The sequence below is a fragment of the Erinaceus europaeus genome, chromosome 3, assembly GCF_950295315.1.
Source record: "Erinaceus europaeus chromosome 3, mEriEur2.1, whole genome shotgun sequence".
Taxonomy (NCBI): Eukaryota; Metazoa; Chordata; class Mammalia; order Eulipotyphla; family Erinaceidae; genus Erinaceus; species Erinaceus europaeus.
Window position 1 is genome coordinate 41,546,239 of NC_080164.1, and position 16,207 is coordinate 41,562,445.

The window sequence follows — 16,207 nt, forward strand, 5'->3', positions numbered from 1 at the left end:
AAAAATTTCTAAGCTAAATCTGGAAAGAGTGGTCTTCAACCTGATAGTGGACTTCCACAAAGCACAGGATAAATAAATAGCTGGATTCACGATGAAAGGGATAACTCTTGAGTGCCAGTACATCCACTTGAAGTAAGGTGGACATGTAGCCTCTGAGATTTGTTTTCCTTGTGTATACAATGGGCTTCAAAATGCCAATCCGACTGCAGAATGCAGAAAAAAAAATGTGTTAACAGAAAGTTACCACAAACCCACAGGTGTTATGCAAACATCATTCCTCAGTAAAAGCAATGCAAATTAAATATTATGTAAAGAGAAATGGTGAAAGTGTTGACACTAATGCAGATGACAGATACCAACATATTAGTAAAACATGAAAAGAATATTCACACATTGACTTATTGTTGTAAGAGTGATATTAATTACAGTCAATCACACAACCCATTTTCATGTGTTCCTGAACTCTTAGTTATCATTCCTATCTTTTAGAGTTACTTTGAGGATCGACTCTTTCATATTTCTCACACACAGTGTTTAGGTTCCACTAAAAGATAAGTCTCCACCACCCACAGGTAGAACCACATGTAGGGTCTCAAAAGTGGGGCATCTCCTAAGACTCTGCAGGATTATGTTTATATAATTCAGGTCACTGTCAGAGCTAAAAAAATCAGACAACCACCATCCAGCACACAGACTACTCTATGATAGTCACACAAAAAACTTAAGAACCACCCACATGGTCAACAATTTATTGGGTTTTGTATAACTCTCTTGTCAACCACCAGGCTCCAGATGCTAGTATGATGCTGACCAGACTTCCCTGGACAGACAGCCTCACCAATGTATCCTGGAGCTCTGCTTCCCCAGAGCCCTTCCCCACTAGGGAAAGAAAGAGACAGGCTGGGAATATGGATCAACCTGTCAATGCCCATGTTCAGCGGGGAAGCAATTACAGAAGCCAGACTTTCCACCTTCTGCTTCCCACAATGACCTTGGGTCCATACTCCTAGAAGGTTAAAGAATAGGAAAGCTATCATGGGAGGGGATGGGATACACAGTTCTGGAGGTGGGAATTGTGTGAAGCTGTATCCTTCTTATCCTATGGTTTTGTCACTGTTTCCTTTTTATAAATAAACAATTAAAAAAAAAAAAAGAACCACTCATAATGGCCACACCAATCGGAAGCAGGTGGTCATGCCTGTATATTCCCCAATAAGAAACCAGGCCAGATCTTAGATGAAAATATCAACAGAGAAGTCACTGACTAATAAAGTCCACCTTTCTCCTAGGATCTCCTTAAACCTTGCAGAATTTTTGAATTTCAAAGGAAAAACTGGAAGCATAGTTGGTAGTGCTATGGAAAGGAAGTTAATTCATGGTTTTTGATGAAAGGAAATACATCTGCTGCAATAAGTACACATATCTTCATTAACTAGAACATTAAAAATTGGGAGCTAATGTTTAGAGGTGCACTGTGTTGGAGGAGAAGTAGTGTTGTTAATATTTCGGGGGCTCCAGTAGGCTGGGCTAGCTTCGCGGTGGTGAACAGAGACTTGGGGACACTGGGCTGGGCTGGGAAGCTGTATATCTTTATTCACGAGCGGGCAAACATGTGCTCTCCTGTCTTTCTCCTCTGGCGGCAGAGAGAGACCCTTAAACTAACCACACAGAACTCTCCTGCATCCTTCTCCTCATGTGGCGGTGCCAAGAACTCTGGAGCTCTGTAAGGGTTCCCTTGGGGCGGGGACAAGCAGCCCGCGAAACTAGCAGGGGCCAAACCAATTTTTCTGGTGGGGGGAGAGCTAGACCAAACCAATGTAAAGCATACAACAAAGTAGTCGGCTTGGGTCTTTCTCTTTCTGCCTCCTTGCAGCCACTCTGTGTTTTCCTATGACCTCTGAATTCATTCGGAGACACCAATGTGACCACTTCTTTACCAGGGCCCAGTCATTGTCCAGGTGTCATCACTTCCCTTGTAGTTGCATTGACAGTCCCCTTAATCTTCCTTACATCTTAACAGTCCCTTCATGAAATGCTCTTCAATAATTACTTTCAAGTCCTCGGATTCAGGTGGTAATTGATCATATAGCACATCTCAGCTATTTTTAACACCCCAAATCTAAACAGCTGTCAACATCTTCTGGTACTGGCCAATCTTTCAACCTCCTCCTTCAGCTGTGCTGTGGAATTCTGGCACCCACACAAAATCTGACTCTCAAAACTGAGAATTTTTAATTGCTCCTCAAGAGTCCAACATCAAAGAAAGAAAAGTCACTATTTACAAAGCATTTACTTAAGCCAGTCATATATTTAAAATAACCATATATTGGACATATATCAAAGTTATCCAACATTCAAAACCATCCATTATGTGCACACTGTCATTTGACAATTGATCCTTGACAACCTCTCTTTCAATACTTAGATAATAACTTGGGAGAAAAAGAGACACATGCATCTATTTTCTTCCTCTTGATGCCTCCATGATTTATAAACTGAAAGACAGTGAGTGTCTATCTCATAATCAAGTTATAAGCATCTGCTAGGCTAGTGAAAAGAAAACTGTGTCTATATCTCAGAATTTAAACCAAAGTTCTCCATTGCTCTAGTCTGTTTATTTTTCTTCTTCTATTAAAATAAAACATATTGTTAAAAGAAAAGTCTGCTTCCTTGGACAAAACTACAACTGCTCAAATTCACATTTGGGACCTTTTGTAAGACACAGCTCTCAAGGGAAGACTGAATGAAGCAGAGCTGTGCTTGAGTCAAGTTGAGAGCTCACAGTCTACAGTCCTTATGTTGCGTGGACTCGAATGTTGGCCTGGTCAGAGCATGGATGTCAGGAAGGGACTCTCACACTGCAGCTGACAGGCTGTTGAGAGGTGAAAAAGCAAGAAATCTGCTATTTGACAACTGCCCTTGTGCTCTGTGAAGTCTAGAATGATCAGCTTCCCCACTTCTTGATTCGGTGGTGCTTGTGCTTGCCCCATAGTGGAGCACATTCTGCCTTGTCAAGGAGTACAAGACTCTTTAAACAAGCTATTTCATTGCTACAGGAAGAGACTGTGTGAGTTCTGTTTTGTTTATAATGTCAAATATAGAACTGATATTAAAAATAAAAGCAAAACAGGGCTTCTTCTGTTGAGGACAAAATAGTTCTTTATAGAAGGCCTACATTTACTAAGAATTCATACTTAGGGCTAGTATTACACATACAAGGACAGGGAGGGAAGAGAAACTCCAACAGACTTCTCATGTTTCAGAAGGCAAGCAGGCCTGAGGTCAAGGTTCTGTACTTGCTAAATTTGTTTAATGATCCTACTCCTGTTTATTATTCTCAATCCTTTATGTTTAAATAAGTAAACAGTTTACTTGTATGATAACTAAAGTTACTGTGAACAAATTCAAAATACTATTGAGAATAGAGAACTATATATTGTATAAAAATAAAAGAAAGCAAGTTTAGGCATTTATTCAAAGGACATGAAAATACTACTTAAAAGGCACATATGAATCTTCATGTTCATAGCTGCATTATTCACAATAGCCAAAATATGGATGGGACCTAAATGTCCATTGCCAAATGACTGGATAAAGAAGCTTCAGACATATACTCAATGGAATACTTAATACTCAGCAATGGAAGCAAGATGATAAAGATAATACTGTGTCCTTTGGGATAAAATAGGTGATGTTCAAAGTGTTTGTGCTTAGTGAAGTAAGTAAGGAAGTGAAAGACAACTATTGGATTGTTTTGATCATATGTGGAATGAAGACAATTGAAACACGGGACTAGAAAGAAAGAGAGAAGGAGAGAAAGAAAAAGAAAGAACAAAAGAAAGAGAAAAGGGAAGGAAGCAAGAAAAAAGAAAGAAACGAATAAAAGGAGGAGGAACAGAAGGTGGGAAGGAAAGGAAAGATAAGCAGACATCCTACTGGCCTACCTGTCATTAAGACCTTGGAAGATCTATGGAGGTTATCCTGAGGTGGTGGAGCACAGTATTTTAGTGGTACAAGTGGTGTGGAACTATATCTTTATTATCTTATGATCATTTAAATCACTAGTAACATTTTTTTAAAAGAGGAAAAATGGGATTGGAGAGATATCACAGTGGACTGTACACCAGACATTTATTCTTGAGGCCCACTGGTACCAGGTTCAATTCCTGGTATGACCATAAGCCAAAACCGAACAGTACCCTTCTCTAAATCTCTCTATCTTTATCTACCTCTATCTATCTATCTATCTATCTATCTATCTATCTATCTATTATCTTATCATTAAAAATAAATTTCTTTTTTATATTTTTTATTTTTATTAGACAGAGACAGAGAGAAATTGAGGGGGAGGGAAGATAGAGATAGAGACAGACAGAGAGACACCTGCAGCCCTGCTTCACCACTTGTGAAGCTTTCCCCCTGCAAGTGGGGACCACGGGCTTGAACCCAGGTCCTTGCACACTGCAGTGTGTGCACTTAACCAGGTGTGCCACTGCCTGGCCCCATAAATGTCTTTTTTATAAGAAATATATATATATAACAGTTGAAGGATGACTGAATTCCCTATGACCTCTAAGTTTCAAAGTTTTGCTTTTTGTTTGTTTGTTTTTTTCTGCCACCAGCGTTATCATTGGGGCTTAGGGCTTGATATCAAAATTATGAATCCACTGTCCCTGGTGGCTAATTTTTCCTTTTTTCTTTCTTTCTTTCTACTTTTCATTAGCTAGGACAGAGAGAAATTGAGACAGGAGAGGGAGGGAGAGAGGGAGGGAGGGAGGGAGAGAGAGAGAGAGAGAGAGAAATCTGAAGGCCTACTTCACCACTAGTAAAGTGTCCCCCTGCAGGTGGGAAGCCAAGACTCAAACCTGGATCCTTCCACATGGTGGTGTGTACACTCAATGTGGTGCACCATCACCCAGCCCCCACACACCAAAATTTTATTTATATAATCATTCTATTTTTTACATTCCTGGAGCTTCAATGCTCTGAGTTGATTTTTTCAGATATAAAGAGACAGAGACAATGAAAGAAAAAAGGAGAAAGGGGAAGCTAGCCTAGCACTGAAGCTTCTTCAAGGGAGCATAGAGGAGTCCGGCTAGAACCTGGATCATGGGCATGACAAAACAGAATATCCAGGTGAGCTATCTTTCACCCTTTATAACCATTTTAAATAATAGACCTGGGATTTTATTTCACAGCTATGAAAATTTAACACAAATATTCTTCTCTTCCTTTCTTTCAACCTATGGTAGCAGCATTTCACAAATTTCCCTCAAGTATATAAAACTCATATAATATAATGTGCTTCTGAGTCCAGATTGGCATTAATTTGTCCAGAAAAGATCTCACTTCCATTAGCAATTCTTTAAAAAAAAATTTAGAGATCTCTTTGAATGTTAATGGTGGGTCATTTCTAATGGGAGCAGCTGCAGAACCAGCACATTTTTAGCTAGTGTCATGAGGAAGCTAACACAGCATGCTGTTCTAGTCTACTTTCCCATCACCTGATTTAACTACTATGAAAAGCTGACTCATTGCCTAATACATGAATATCCTGGAACAAAAAAATCCATCCTGGAGAAAGCACTGTCCAAAAATTCCTTCCTTAAAAAATAAACACTTTACCCATATATCTTAAACAGTCTCTTAAAGCCCTTTAGCCTTTATTTTAAGTTCATATCCTTGTTATTGACCACCTAAACCACTTAAGTTTCCTCTACATCAACAACCCAAGGACTTGACTACAGCCTAAGGGAGGAAAAGAATGATTGCAAATTAGGAGGGCTTTATATTGAATACATGAGTTCAATGGTGAGCAGACATTCTCACTTGTCAAGTATATGTTTTATTCACATAATGCATTGATTTTAAATCAGTTTTTCATTGATTCATAGAAAGTTCACATGGAAATTCATTCAAGAGTGAATTCATATATAGAGTAGGGGGAAGGGCTTCCTGGAGGGGGTGAGGGAAATGTTTGACAATGTGTATTAATTGGTTTTAATATAGTTTAACCCTTTCATCCCTTAATCCAGTCATATCGGTTTCTCCCAATGAAATGATAAATAGTGTGAACAAATTTACATATAAAACACATAAGGGAGGTGGGAGGTGGTGCACTGGATTAAGCACACATAGTATGGAGCACAAGGACCTGTGCAAAGGATCCCAGTTTGAGCTCCCGGCTCCCCACCTGCGGGGGGGAGGGGGGTGCTTCACAAGGGATGAAGCAGTTTTGCAGGTATGTGTCTCTCTCCCTTTCTATCTATCTTCTCCTCCTCTCTCAATTTCTCTCTGTCCTATCCAAAAAAAAAAAAAAAAGAAAGAAAGAAAGAAAGAAAGATTGCCACAGGTACTGTAGATGCATAGTGCAGTCACTGAGCCCTATAGATAACTCTGGAGGCAAGTATATATATGAATTTAGGCACTCCATACTGCAAAGTATCAGTATTCAAGGGAGAGGAGGGGACTACTAGGAAGGTCTCAGAAGAGGGGAAGAAAACACTGAAGGACACAAAGTGACCAAAGACTTACTTATTTTCTTGAGAAAGAGAGAGGAAGACAGACAGACAGACAGACAGACTGGAGAGCTGAAGTGAGGCACCTGGAGATTCAAGGGATGAAAGTTCAATGGTTACCATAACATAACCAAGGCTCTCTGCAGTTTGAGGGACAAATGGAAACTCAGATGAAAGCAAATCCAGAGTTTTGAGAGTTTGATCTCAAAACAGACTATAAAGCTGGCTTTCTTCATCAAAAGTCAGGTTCCCCTCATCCCCCATTCTCAAGGTCAGGGTCAGTGTCTTAAGCACAAAATAAGTGTGCCCTGGTGACTGCTCAAGCTTTTCTGTACCTGGCTGTCTAACTGGGTCCAGCATGTCTCCTTCTCTTTCAGCTATGTTGGTCCGAGTGAGTGAGAGTGCTCTGCTGAGGGTTTTCTCCTTCCTTAAGCTTGATGAACATTCTTTATTGTTAGATGAGGGATACTGGACAGCAACAGAGGCAGCTATGATTTGGAAGTGATGGATAGGGACATAGAGGAGTCATACACCAAAGTCTGATATTACTGAGCTGGAGAATATAGGAGGAAGGCAGCCTCAAAAGAGCTTCAGGGAGGCAGGGGACACACCTGGGGATGGGCCTTTTATCAATAGCAATTTTATCCTTCCTACTTAACAAAAGCTTTCCTATTTATTTTCCTTTGAAACACCAAGAGTTTATTAAATTTCTACACACAAAGGAAAGTAAAATCAACTTAATACTTAATGCTCAAAAACAAACAAACAAAAAAAAGACTTGTGATGAATTTCTCTTGCTTGCCTAAGAAGAAAAGGTCTGATGTCTGAACGCTGAGAGTTTGCAGTATCTATCAGTAGACAGGGAACTAATCATTTAGCAACAAAGACAAAGTGTTCAGAGGCAGAAATAAGTGATACCGCATCTAAACACTGTGGCTGCAGAACATTTACAGTGGCAGTGAGGCATACACACACCCCCACCTCTAGTCCCCAAGTCCAGTGACAGGTAGGTAGAGAGAGTGAATGCAATGTTTCATTGACACTGTCACATCAATTCTGCTTTACAATGGGATTCCCAGAAAAGGAATAAAAGAACTGCAATCTGCACCAAAGGCAATGATGCAGAGTAGCTGTGTATGTTTGTTGAGTGGGGAAGGAGCTTTAATAAACCACCAACATCTGGTCTCCAGGAGGACTTAGGAAAGTGATACAGAAGTAGTCATCAGTCAAATGTGTAGAAATGTTACGAATCCATGGAGGCAAAACTCCCAAAGTTCTCAGGATTGTGGGGAACACCCAATCCCCTTTAATGCCTACAGAAGGGGAATCCCTGTGCTGAAACAGAACCTGTAAAGGCAGTGCTGACCATGAAGGTGGGCAATTGCTGTTTCCACCAAAAAACAAGACCCCATCTTGTACCATGAAGAGAAGCTCAAGTCCCTACCTAAAGGTCTTTAAGAAGTACTAGTGCTTCTATTTAGGACTGGGTTGTTGGTCCATGATTTGAAAAGTACACAGAGAAAACATGAAACTTCCTGAAGTCAGTAATTACAAACCAAGAACACTTTCTAAAAATTGATAAAAATCTCAATTCTCTAGAGATTGGTGGTGGGCCAATATTTATGTTTGGATCTTCACTTGGGGGTGGGAGATTCATACAGAGATAGGTTCTTCTTGCCCAAGATCAATGGCATCTGAAGTTCAAGCTGAATTCTGACTTTCCCTCCCATCTGGGCTCTGTCAGGACTCAGCTTACATCAGGTTTCAGCCATTCTCTGCATCTAACATGCTTGGCTCTAAGCTTGTGCTCACCCCATACTTCCAGACATGTTCAAACTCCATTATAGGAGCAGTGTATGTGCAAAGCACAGGCCTAGTGTTTGATATGCTTAAGACCATTTGTAGAATGGTATTTTTCTGTCTCAATAAATGTGAGCACTATTATCTAGTAGCATACTGACATTTTCAGACAAGCTGAAAGACAGAGTATTAAAGATAAGAGCAACTTGATATGTGTCAATAACCAACCAAACTAGGGGATTCTTACAATTAGTGTAAGCACAGATCATAGATACCAGACTAGAATTTCTATAGACTCTGTAGAATAAGATGCAATAGACTCCTACGACCCTGCCTGAAAGACAGAAGCACAAAGACTCTAGCCAACAGCAAAGATAACAAATGTACATCCCACCCCAGTTCACCTCACTGGGGAAGTTTTTCCTAAGTCAAGTCTTTCCTGGTTTCCTTCTCATTTCTATTTTAGGCTCCTATGCAAAGATAACACATGGTTGGAGAGATATATCCCTTGGTAGGGTGTATGGAACTTATCAAATGTGAAACCCAGATTCAAATTCCATGACTTGAGAGGTGCTATAGAACTGGAGGAAGCTTCAGTGCAGATGTCTCCACACACCCATCCTACCCAGCCCCTTCCTATCCAGTTTCCCTCTGTCTCTCTGTGAATGAAAAAGTGGCTCAGATAGGTGAAATCATGAGTATGTAAGATTCAGGTTGAAACACATGCTCAGGCTAAATGATGGTGACATAAGAATAAGGTCTCTGCATCTATCAAATCAGACGATAAATAAGTGCCTGACTCTCCTTGTTACCACCAGGATCAAGCTATATCCCAATTCCTTTCTCTTAAGAGGTGCCCAAAGACTCTCCCACTCAGTTCAGCCTCACCAGGTTACAGGCATCAAGAGGATCACACTTGCAGGACTTTTTCAAACTATATAACATTCACTTCACAGGACATTTCTTGGAGTATGAATATGGAAACATGAAAACTATCTTTTGTCAAACAAGTCATGATATTTTAGCAGCATGTTTTAGTTTGTAGTACCACATTTCAAAATGGGCTTATCTGCAATATGCCCATTGCTTATGTGAATATCAGGCCCATATGGCCACTTCCATATGCTGTCCTGTAAAAAAGGTGGACTCAAGTGAAGCAACATGAGATCTTAATGTAAGTGATAAGCCATAATTTCATAGTTACTTTCCAAAATATGGTGAGCATAGGGCAAAAAGATCCTAAAATAGTTTTATCCCTTCCCTCCCTATCCCCTTTCTCTTTCTTTCTTCCTCCCATGCTTTAGGGGGAAAAGAAAGAAACAAGATAAATGACTCTGTACTCTATTTTAAAGGTCAACAAGAAATGGGAGACTATGAAAAGGCTTGTCTGAGAGGGAAAATAAAAAAAAATGGAGCCACATGTAAAATAATGTAAGTCAGCACATGGAGCACAGATTCCTATTAAAGTTCTTTTTTGGGGAGATTAAACAATTAAAAAATAATGATGTCAGGTAATTGTGAGGAGCCTCACAAAGCACCCTGCATTACTGATAATACGGCCTATTTACATAATCATTGTTTTGCCTGAGAGATTCCCCACCCATTCCATCCTTTGATCTATCTTCTATCTACCTTGAGACCCTCCCTACCTGCAGGATAATATTAATACTACTACTTAAAACCCTCGCCATAGCTACTATGGAAGTTTCTACCTTTCCAGCTCGCTTTTGCCTTTCTCCACCCCCTTCCTAGCCATTTCTGTTTCCGACTTGCCACTTCTGGGTCTACCCTTTAAAAGTGTTGGCTCTCTGATCAATAAAGACATTGTATTGCCACTCTGCCACGAGTTCATGAGTCATCTCTGCCACACTGCTGAGTGAGTAGCAGCCCAGGCTGGCTATGATCCAGTTCTATCCAACCCAGAGAGAATATGCCCGGGAAGAGGCACCCCCACGCTAGCCCAGCATAATGATATAATAATCTTACAGCTGTTCAAAAAAACTTCAAAGTTCTACTAAACCTACAGTTCTATTTCATACTATCTTCATAAAATTATCTCAGGAGGCAGTGACAATTAATGCCACCTCTTGTGCTACTTGCTTAAACAAAAGAGGGAGTCCTCAATAACAAGGTCATTGAATTGGCAAAGTCTCAAGATACAGAATAAACAAATGAAGATTAGAAATCTTTAGTTCCAACTCCAGTATGGTTTATTTTTGAACATCTGCTCCTCAGAAGTTTAGTGACAGTTCCAAGTACTAGAGCTCATTACACTATATGTCTTACCCAAGACTATTTCATTAAGCTTCCCTGTTGCTGATATAGTTGTGTGGCTATTTTACAAGCACACTCAGATCACTTGTTTTAAGTATATCCTCTCTTCCTTTGCTTTCTAAAATACATGTATACTCAGTACAGGTAGGTATTTTAATCCCAATCCAATGACATCCAGAAACATGAAAGTACCACCAACCACAGACCTAGGCCACCTTTAAGGAATAAATCTTTAAGAAATCCCTAAAATGTATCTGAACATGTTGTATGCTTGCTAGAGTGAAAAGTTGACTATTTTCAATAAGCAGAGTTCTAAGACAGCCCCAACTTTCTACACAAAGACATGCAGAGTTTTCCACTTATGCCACCACATCCAAAAATCTCAGGAGATATTTTGTCAACATTAAGATCTGGAATTAATTGGCAATATTCTAAGTGGCCTGGGCTGATACCATGAGCCTTTATGTCTTCTTTGAAGTTCAATCAGTTCCCAGTTACAGAGATACACACCAGAATTCTGGTTTAAGCAGCAGAGAATGGCTTCCAGCTAAAGACCAGCAAGTAGATCAGAATCTAGTCCAAAATTTTGGAGGAGTAAATTCTGCCAACAATCCAAATAAACCTTAAAGAGGACCCCAAATTCACATGAAACACACAGACCACAGATACCTTGAGTTCAGTTTAGAAAGATTCTAGGCAGGATACCCACTAGTAGTACCCTCTAACTTCTGATCCTGGAAATGAGAGATTAAGAACTCATGTTATTCAAGGTGCTAGATTTACTCTGTCACACAGCACAGAAAACTCACCCAGGAGATCATGTGGTGGTTCACCTGATATCACCATGCTCAAGGACTTGGGTTCTAGCTCCCAGTCTCTACCTGCGTGAGGGACACTTCATGAGTAGCGCTCTGGTATCGCTCTCTCTCTCTCTCTTTCTCTCTCTCTCTCTCTCTCTCTCTCTCTCTCTCTCTCTCTCTCCCCATTTCTATTTCTCTCAACCCCACCACCCTTCCCCTCTGTTTCTATCTATCTATCTATCTTGTAATCTTTAGCAAAAAGAAAGTAAAACGTAAAATAGCTGTTGGGAACAGTGGAGCTGTGTATGTAATGAGTCCCAGCAGTAACTTTGGTAGTGGAAAAGAAAACTCAACCAGTTATTTTGAGTAGAGTTTCTGCCATCTTCAGAACGATGAATACCATAAATAGCCCAACTTTCCTCCATATACTGTCAAAGAAATGAGGTAAAAGCTAACCCAGCATCCCAAATTACAAGAACAGTCTAATCTGTGACATTTCCTGACTACATTCTGAGTGTATGTAGATGTAACTGTGACTTTTTTTTTCCTACAGGGGACTTTAGAGAGAGATTTGTTTGTGTAGAATCATTTTCTCCCCTAACTGAATATATTTGCTTTTACAACTGCTTCACTTTTCATCTCAAGATAGTCTCCTCTCAAATGTTTACTTCTTATTGAAACTCTCTTTTTATTTATTTATTTTTTAAACTACAGCACTGCTCAGCTCTGGCTAGTAGTGATACTGGAGACCAAACCTAGAAACTTGGAGCCTCAGGCTTGAAAGGCTCCTTTTTTTGCAAAACCATTATGTTATATCCCCTGCTGAAACATATTTTTCTGTAGTGTAGCTGCTGGTTGTACATTCATTAAGAATGGCATGTAATTTATCTAAAAGAAAAGTCCTATTTTGCCCAAGACCCATGTGGGAATAGACTCCACCAGAAAGTGAGCAGAGAGTCCTTGTTCATGAACAGGGAGGTGGTGTTCTAGGGCAAAAAGGCACAAGAGCAGCATATTCATCACAGCGGATGGTTTACCATTTACACACGTATCTCAAATGAACCACACTCAAATATGCATCTACTCTTTAGAACTTTTTTTGTAAATGTCTATAAATTGAGGTAATTCAACTATCCCTTCTCCTTTTTCTCATTTTCTTCTTTTTTTGTTTTGTTTTTATTGTCACTATGGCTTTACTGATCCAGATCAACCTTTCCAAACAGAAAAGGCAGGCAGAGATAAAGAGATAAGAAGTAGAGGGGGAAGCACTGAAACTTCCCCCCTTGTGGTGGTCAAGCTCAGTCCAGGGTCACATGCATGTGTCACCATGCATTTTCCACAGTGAGCTATCTTGTCAGCACTCTTGGTTTAACTACTTTCAGAAAAGGGAAATCCCAGAAAGAATCAGAGGGTAAATGTGAGTCTGTACAGGAGAGGAGGCAGTACCACAATGTCTTGACTTCTAACAGATCATCTTATTTAGATTTTATTCACCCTAAGATATTTTCAAAAATTCTTTCCAGAATGTAGAACAGATTTTTTAAGATGAAAAAAAAAGTTTGATTTAGAATTGGCAATTTCTAAATGCATTTCTTACTCAGTCCAGATCATAACTACTTCAGGAGAAATTACACAGAAGCTGTTGAATTCCCTCTGCCCGAGTGGAAATACTCATACTTCCTCTCTTTTTCCTCTTCAACATGACCTGGTTCACAGAGGAGATGAATCAATGACGTTAGCTCTGCATCTTAACATGGAATTTTAACACCAACATGTCCCAGAACCTTTTATAAAATGCAAAGTTGTGTCCATATTTCATTTTGTTTTTGGCAATCCTGCCCATACTAACACTTTATTTAGAATCATGAAAAAAAAATCATCAAAATTAATAGGGCATTGCCTTTACAAAACAACATTTTATTGTCTTTTAAACGTTAAGAGAATTTCAGTTTCGATTAGATTGATTGTACTGTTAAAGATACAATGATGAGAGTGTCCACTCAGGCAATGGAACATCTTTTGTGTCTCACTCATCACATAGGTGCACTGTGCTAAGTCTAATGGAAACTTGACAGGTCAGATTAATCTGTTTCTGAGAATAATGATATCTTTCAATATTTTCATGTAGCCAGAATGACTGGTGAAATCTACAGCAGTCACCTTCACTGGCCTGCATCCAAGGCTCAGGCTAGGAAACATTTTAACATTTTATCCTGTATCTGGAGGTGTAGTTCAGAAATGAGCTATAGTCTGTGACAAAAAGGACTAATGTCCCTCTCCCCCAAAATACTAGATGGCACATCTTCTCATCACATTAGATAGAAGAGGATAGGCAGTAAGTTCTCTGAAGAATCAGCAGTCAGTTTTATTTTTCTAAGAACCCATTTGATTCGAACACACTGAGACACAGAGATGAGACAACCCAATTATCTTCTTCTCTGCCAAGCAGACACATCCTCAAATACCCACGTGTTTCCTATATAAATCAATCCAAAACAAGAAATACACTGTAAGAAAGCCACAGCACATCCACACATTGGCGCACATGCACACACACACACACACACACACACACACACACACACACACACTTTTTTTTTCGCTGCCACTGTTGGGGCTGCAATGTTCCAAGCCAACTTTTTCAGATAGACAGAATCAATCAGAGATTGAGAGACAGAAGGGGAGAATCAAAGGCATCAGGACATTGAAGCTTCCCCTAGTGTAGTGGTGGCCAGGCTCAAACATGAGTCATATTCATGACAAAGTAGTTAGCTTCCCAGATGAGTTATCTTAACAGTTCTCATATACATACCCTTAAAGATGAATCTGTAGTAGTAAAAGTATCAAGTTTTTATACATTTTGTCAAACTGTGAAATTAGTAAATGTAAATCTACCTATCACTCCATCTATAATTCCTTTCATCTACCATCTCTAGCTTATCAGGCCACTATTGTGCCATTTCTTTTCAGGTCTATTTTTGCCAAAAATGGGCTGTACGTTCAAAAATTGCACTTAGAGTTCCTGTTATTTCTTTTTCTTGATTTCTTTACTAGCAGTTTACAAAATTATAATGGGGTATAGTTCCACACCATTTCCACCACCAAAGCTATGTGTTCCCTCCTACCCCCCGTGATAACCACCATAGTTCTCCCAAGTTCTTAGATATGAGTTAACTTTTTTTTTTCAATCATGTGTTTCAATTCTTTATATTCCACATGTAAGTAAGATCATCTGGTAGCTGTCCTTCACTTCATTACTTACTTCACTAAGCATTATCACCTCCAGTTCCATCCACTTTGTCTCAAAGGACACAATATCATCTTTTTAAATCACTGAGTAGTACTCCATTACTCAATGGAGTACTTAACTTTTTTATCTAGCCCTCTGTTCATAGGTATTTAGGTTACTTCCATATTTTGGCTATAATGAATAATGCTGCTATGAACACGAAGGTGCACATGCCCCTTCAAATTAGTGTCTTCATGTCTTTGGATCCATGCTTAGTAGTGGTATTGCCAGATCATAGTGTTGAATTCCTGTTAATTCTATGGGATCATGAACATTCTTTCATAGATACACACATTTATGACAAGATGCTGTGTGACTAATGTTAACCAGAAATCAAATCATAATTATTCATATAAATATTATCAGCTAAACTTTCCTTTTCACTGAAGGATGAGTGACTTGAATTTCAGATCCCAAACCTTTCTCCCTCACTTACGTAAGCATACACATTCAGACACACAAAAATATGCACAGGTATACACAACCAACATTGTACACATACAGGGAAATTTCCACTAGCAACTAGTAACTACTACCTTCTTTGCTGATAGACAGAAAGTTGGTTCCTTAAACCTGTCTTAAAACTGAAAAGAAATGGACTCTGTAGGGTGATCAAATAGCACAGTTAACTATCAATTGGGCACTGCTAAATAAGAGAGAAACTGCTATCTTATTCAGCAAGACAGTCATGGAGGCAGTCTTTTGAGAAAAATCTTTGAAATTAGCCAACCAAACTCAAAAGCCCGTGAACATTTAACATTAATGCTGGTCTAAACTTGTTTATTAATGAAGAAAATGAGTCCCACAATGTTCAAATGTTTTTTCTGTAATTGTTTTTGCAACTCAGAAGAATGCAGTCTTACTTCTAATATAATTCTGTCGACATGTAGAACTAAAAATAAGATCTCTGCTTCTAATGACCATGTTCAAAAGAACTGTCACCCTAACACTAAAGATAGAACTATCCCTCATAAAAATTACAGTATTTCCTCTGTCTCTTAACTTTTTCCCAAATGTGAAATCTACCAGAAGAGAGTCATATAGACATGTTTAATGAGCAGACACTGCAGAGCAAAGGACTTTATGAACTGGTGACAGCACACGGGACTTATCAGCTTTTCCAATTTCAGGCAATGGTCACACACCTTAATTTTTCCGTTCCAGCTTTGTACCTTGATATTCGTGCCATAGACAGAGGAACTGACAAGGTGTCTAGCCAGCGCTTCTCATATTTTGGTTCATTAGCTATGGGCGAGGAAGGTGATGATGGAGCCTGTGCAAAATAAATGAGAATCAACAGTCACAGAATCAGTCAGAGAGCACTGCATACATGGAGAGGCACCTACAGGTGCCTGAAACATCAGGTCCCATCAAAATTCAAGTTAAACACATTTTAACTGTTAAAAAAAAAAGTGAGATAAACTGCTCAAAGAGCTACAAGGAAGTGCTCTTATATCTGAATGTAACCTAATTTCTCTTTAAAAACCAAACATTGCATGAAATAGATAAAGTTAAAGAAAAAGGAG

The 16,207-nt window shown here is 39.3% G+C and overlaps 1 protein-coding gene across 11 annotated transcripts in view; it reads right to left on the reverse strand.

Moving 5' to 3' along the window:
* SNTG2 (syntrophin gamma 2) overlaps window positions 1–16,207 on the reverse strand; it is a 365,214-nt gene that overhangs the window by 118,724 nt on the left and 230,283 nt on the right. For 10 of the 11 annotated variants that reach the window (XM_060187060.1, XM_060187062.1, XM_060187061.1 and 7 more), the window contains one exon: window positions 15,827–15,954. In XM_060187060.1, the coding sequence (XP_060043043.1) occupies window positions 15,827–15,954 (128 nt within the window). The remainder of the gene's footprint in view (window positions 1–15,826; window positions 15,955–16,207) is intronic. The other variant, XM_060187059.1, reaches the window with a different exon arrangement.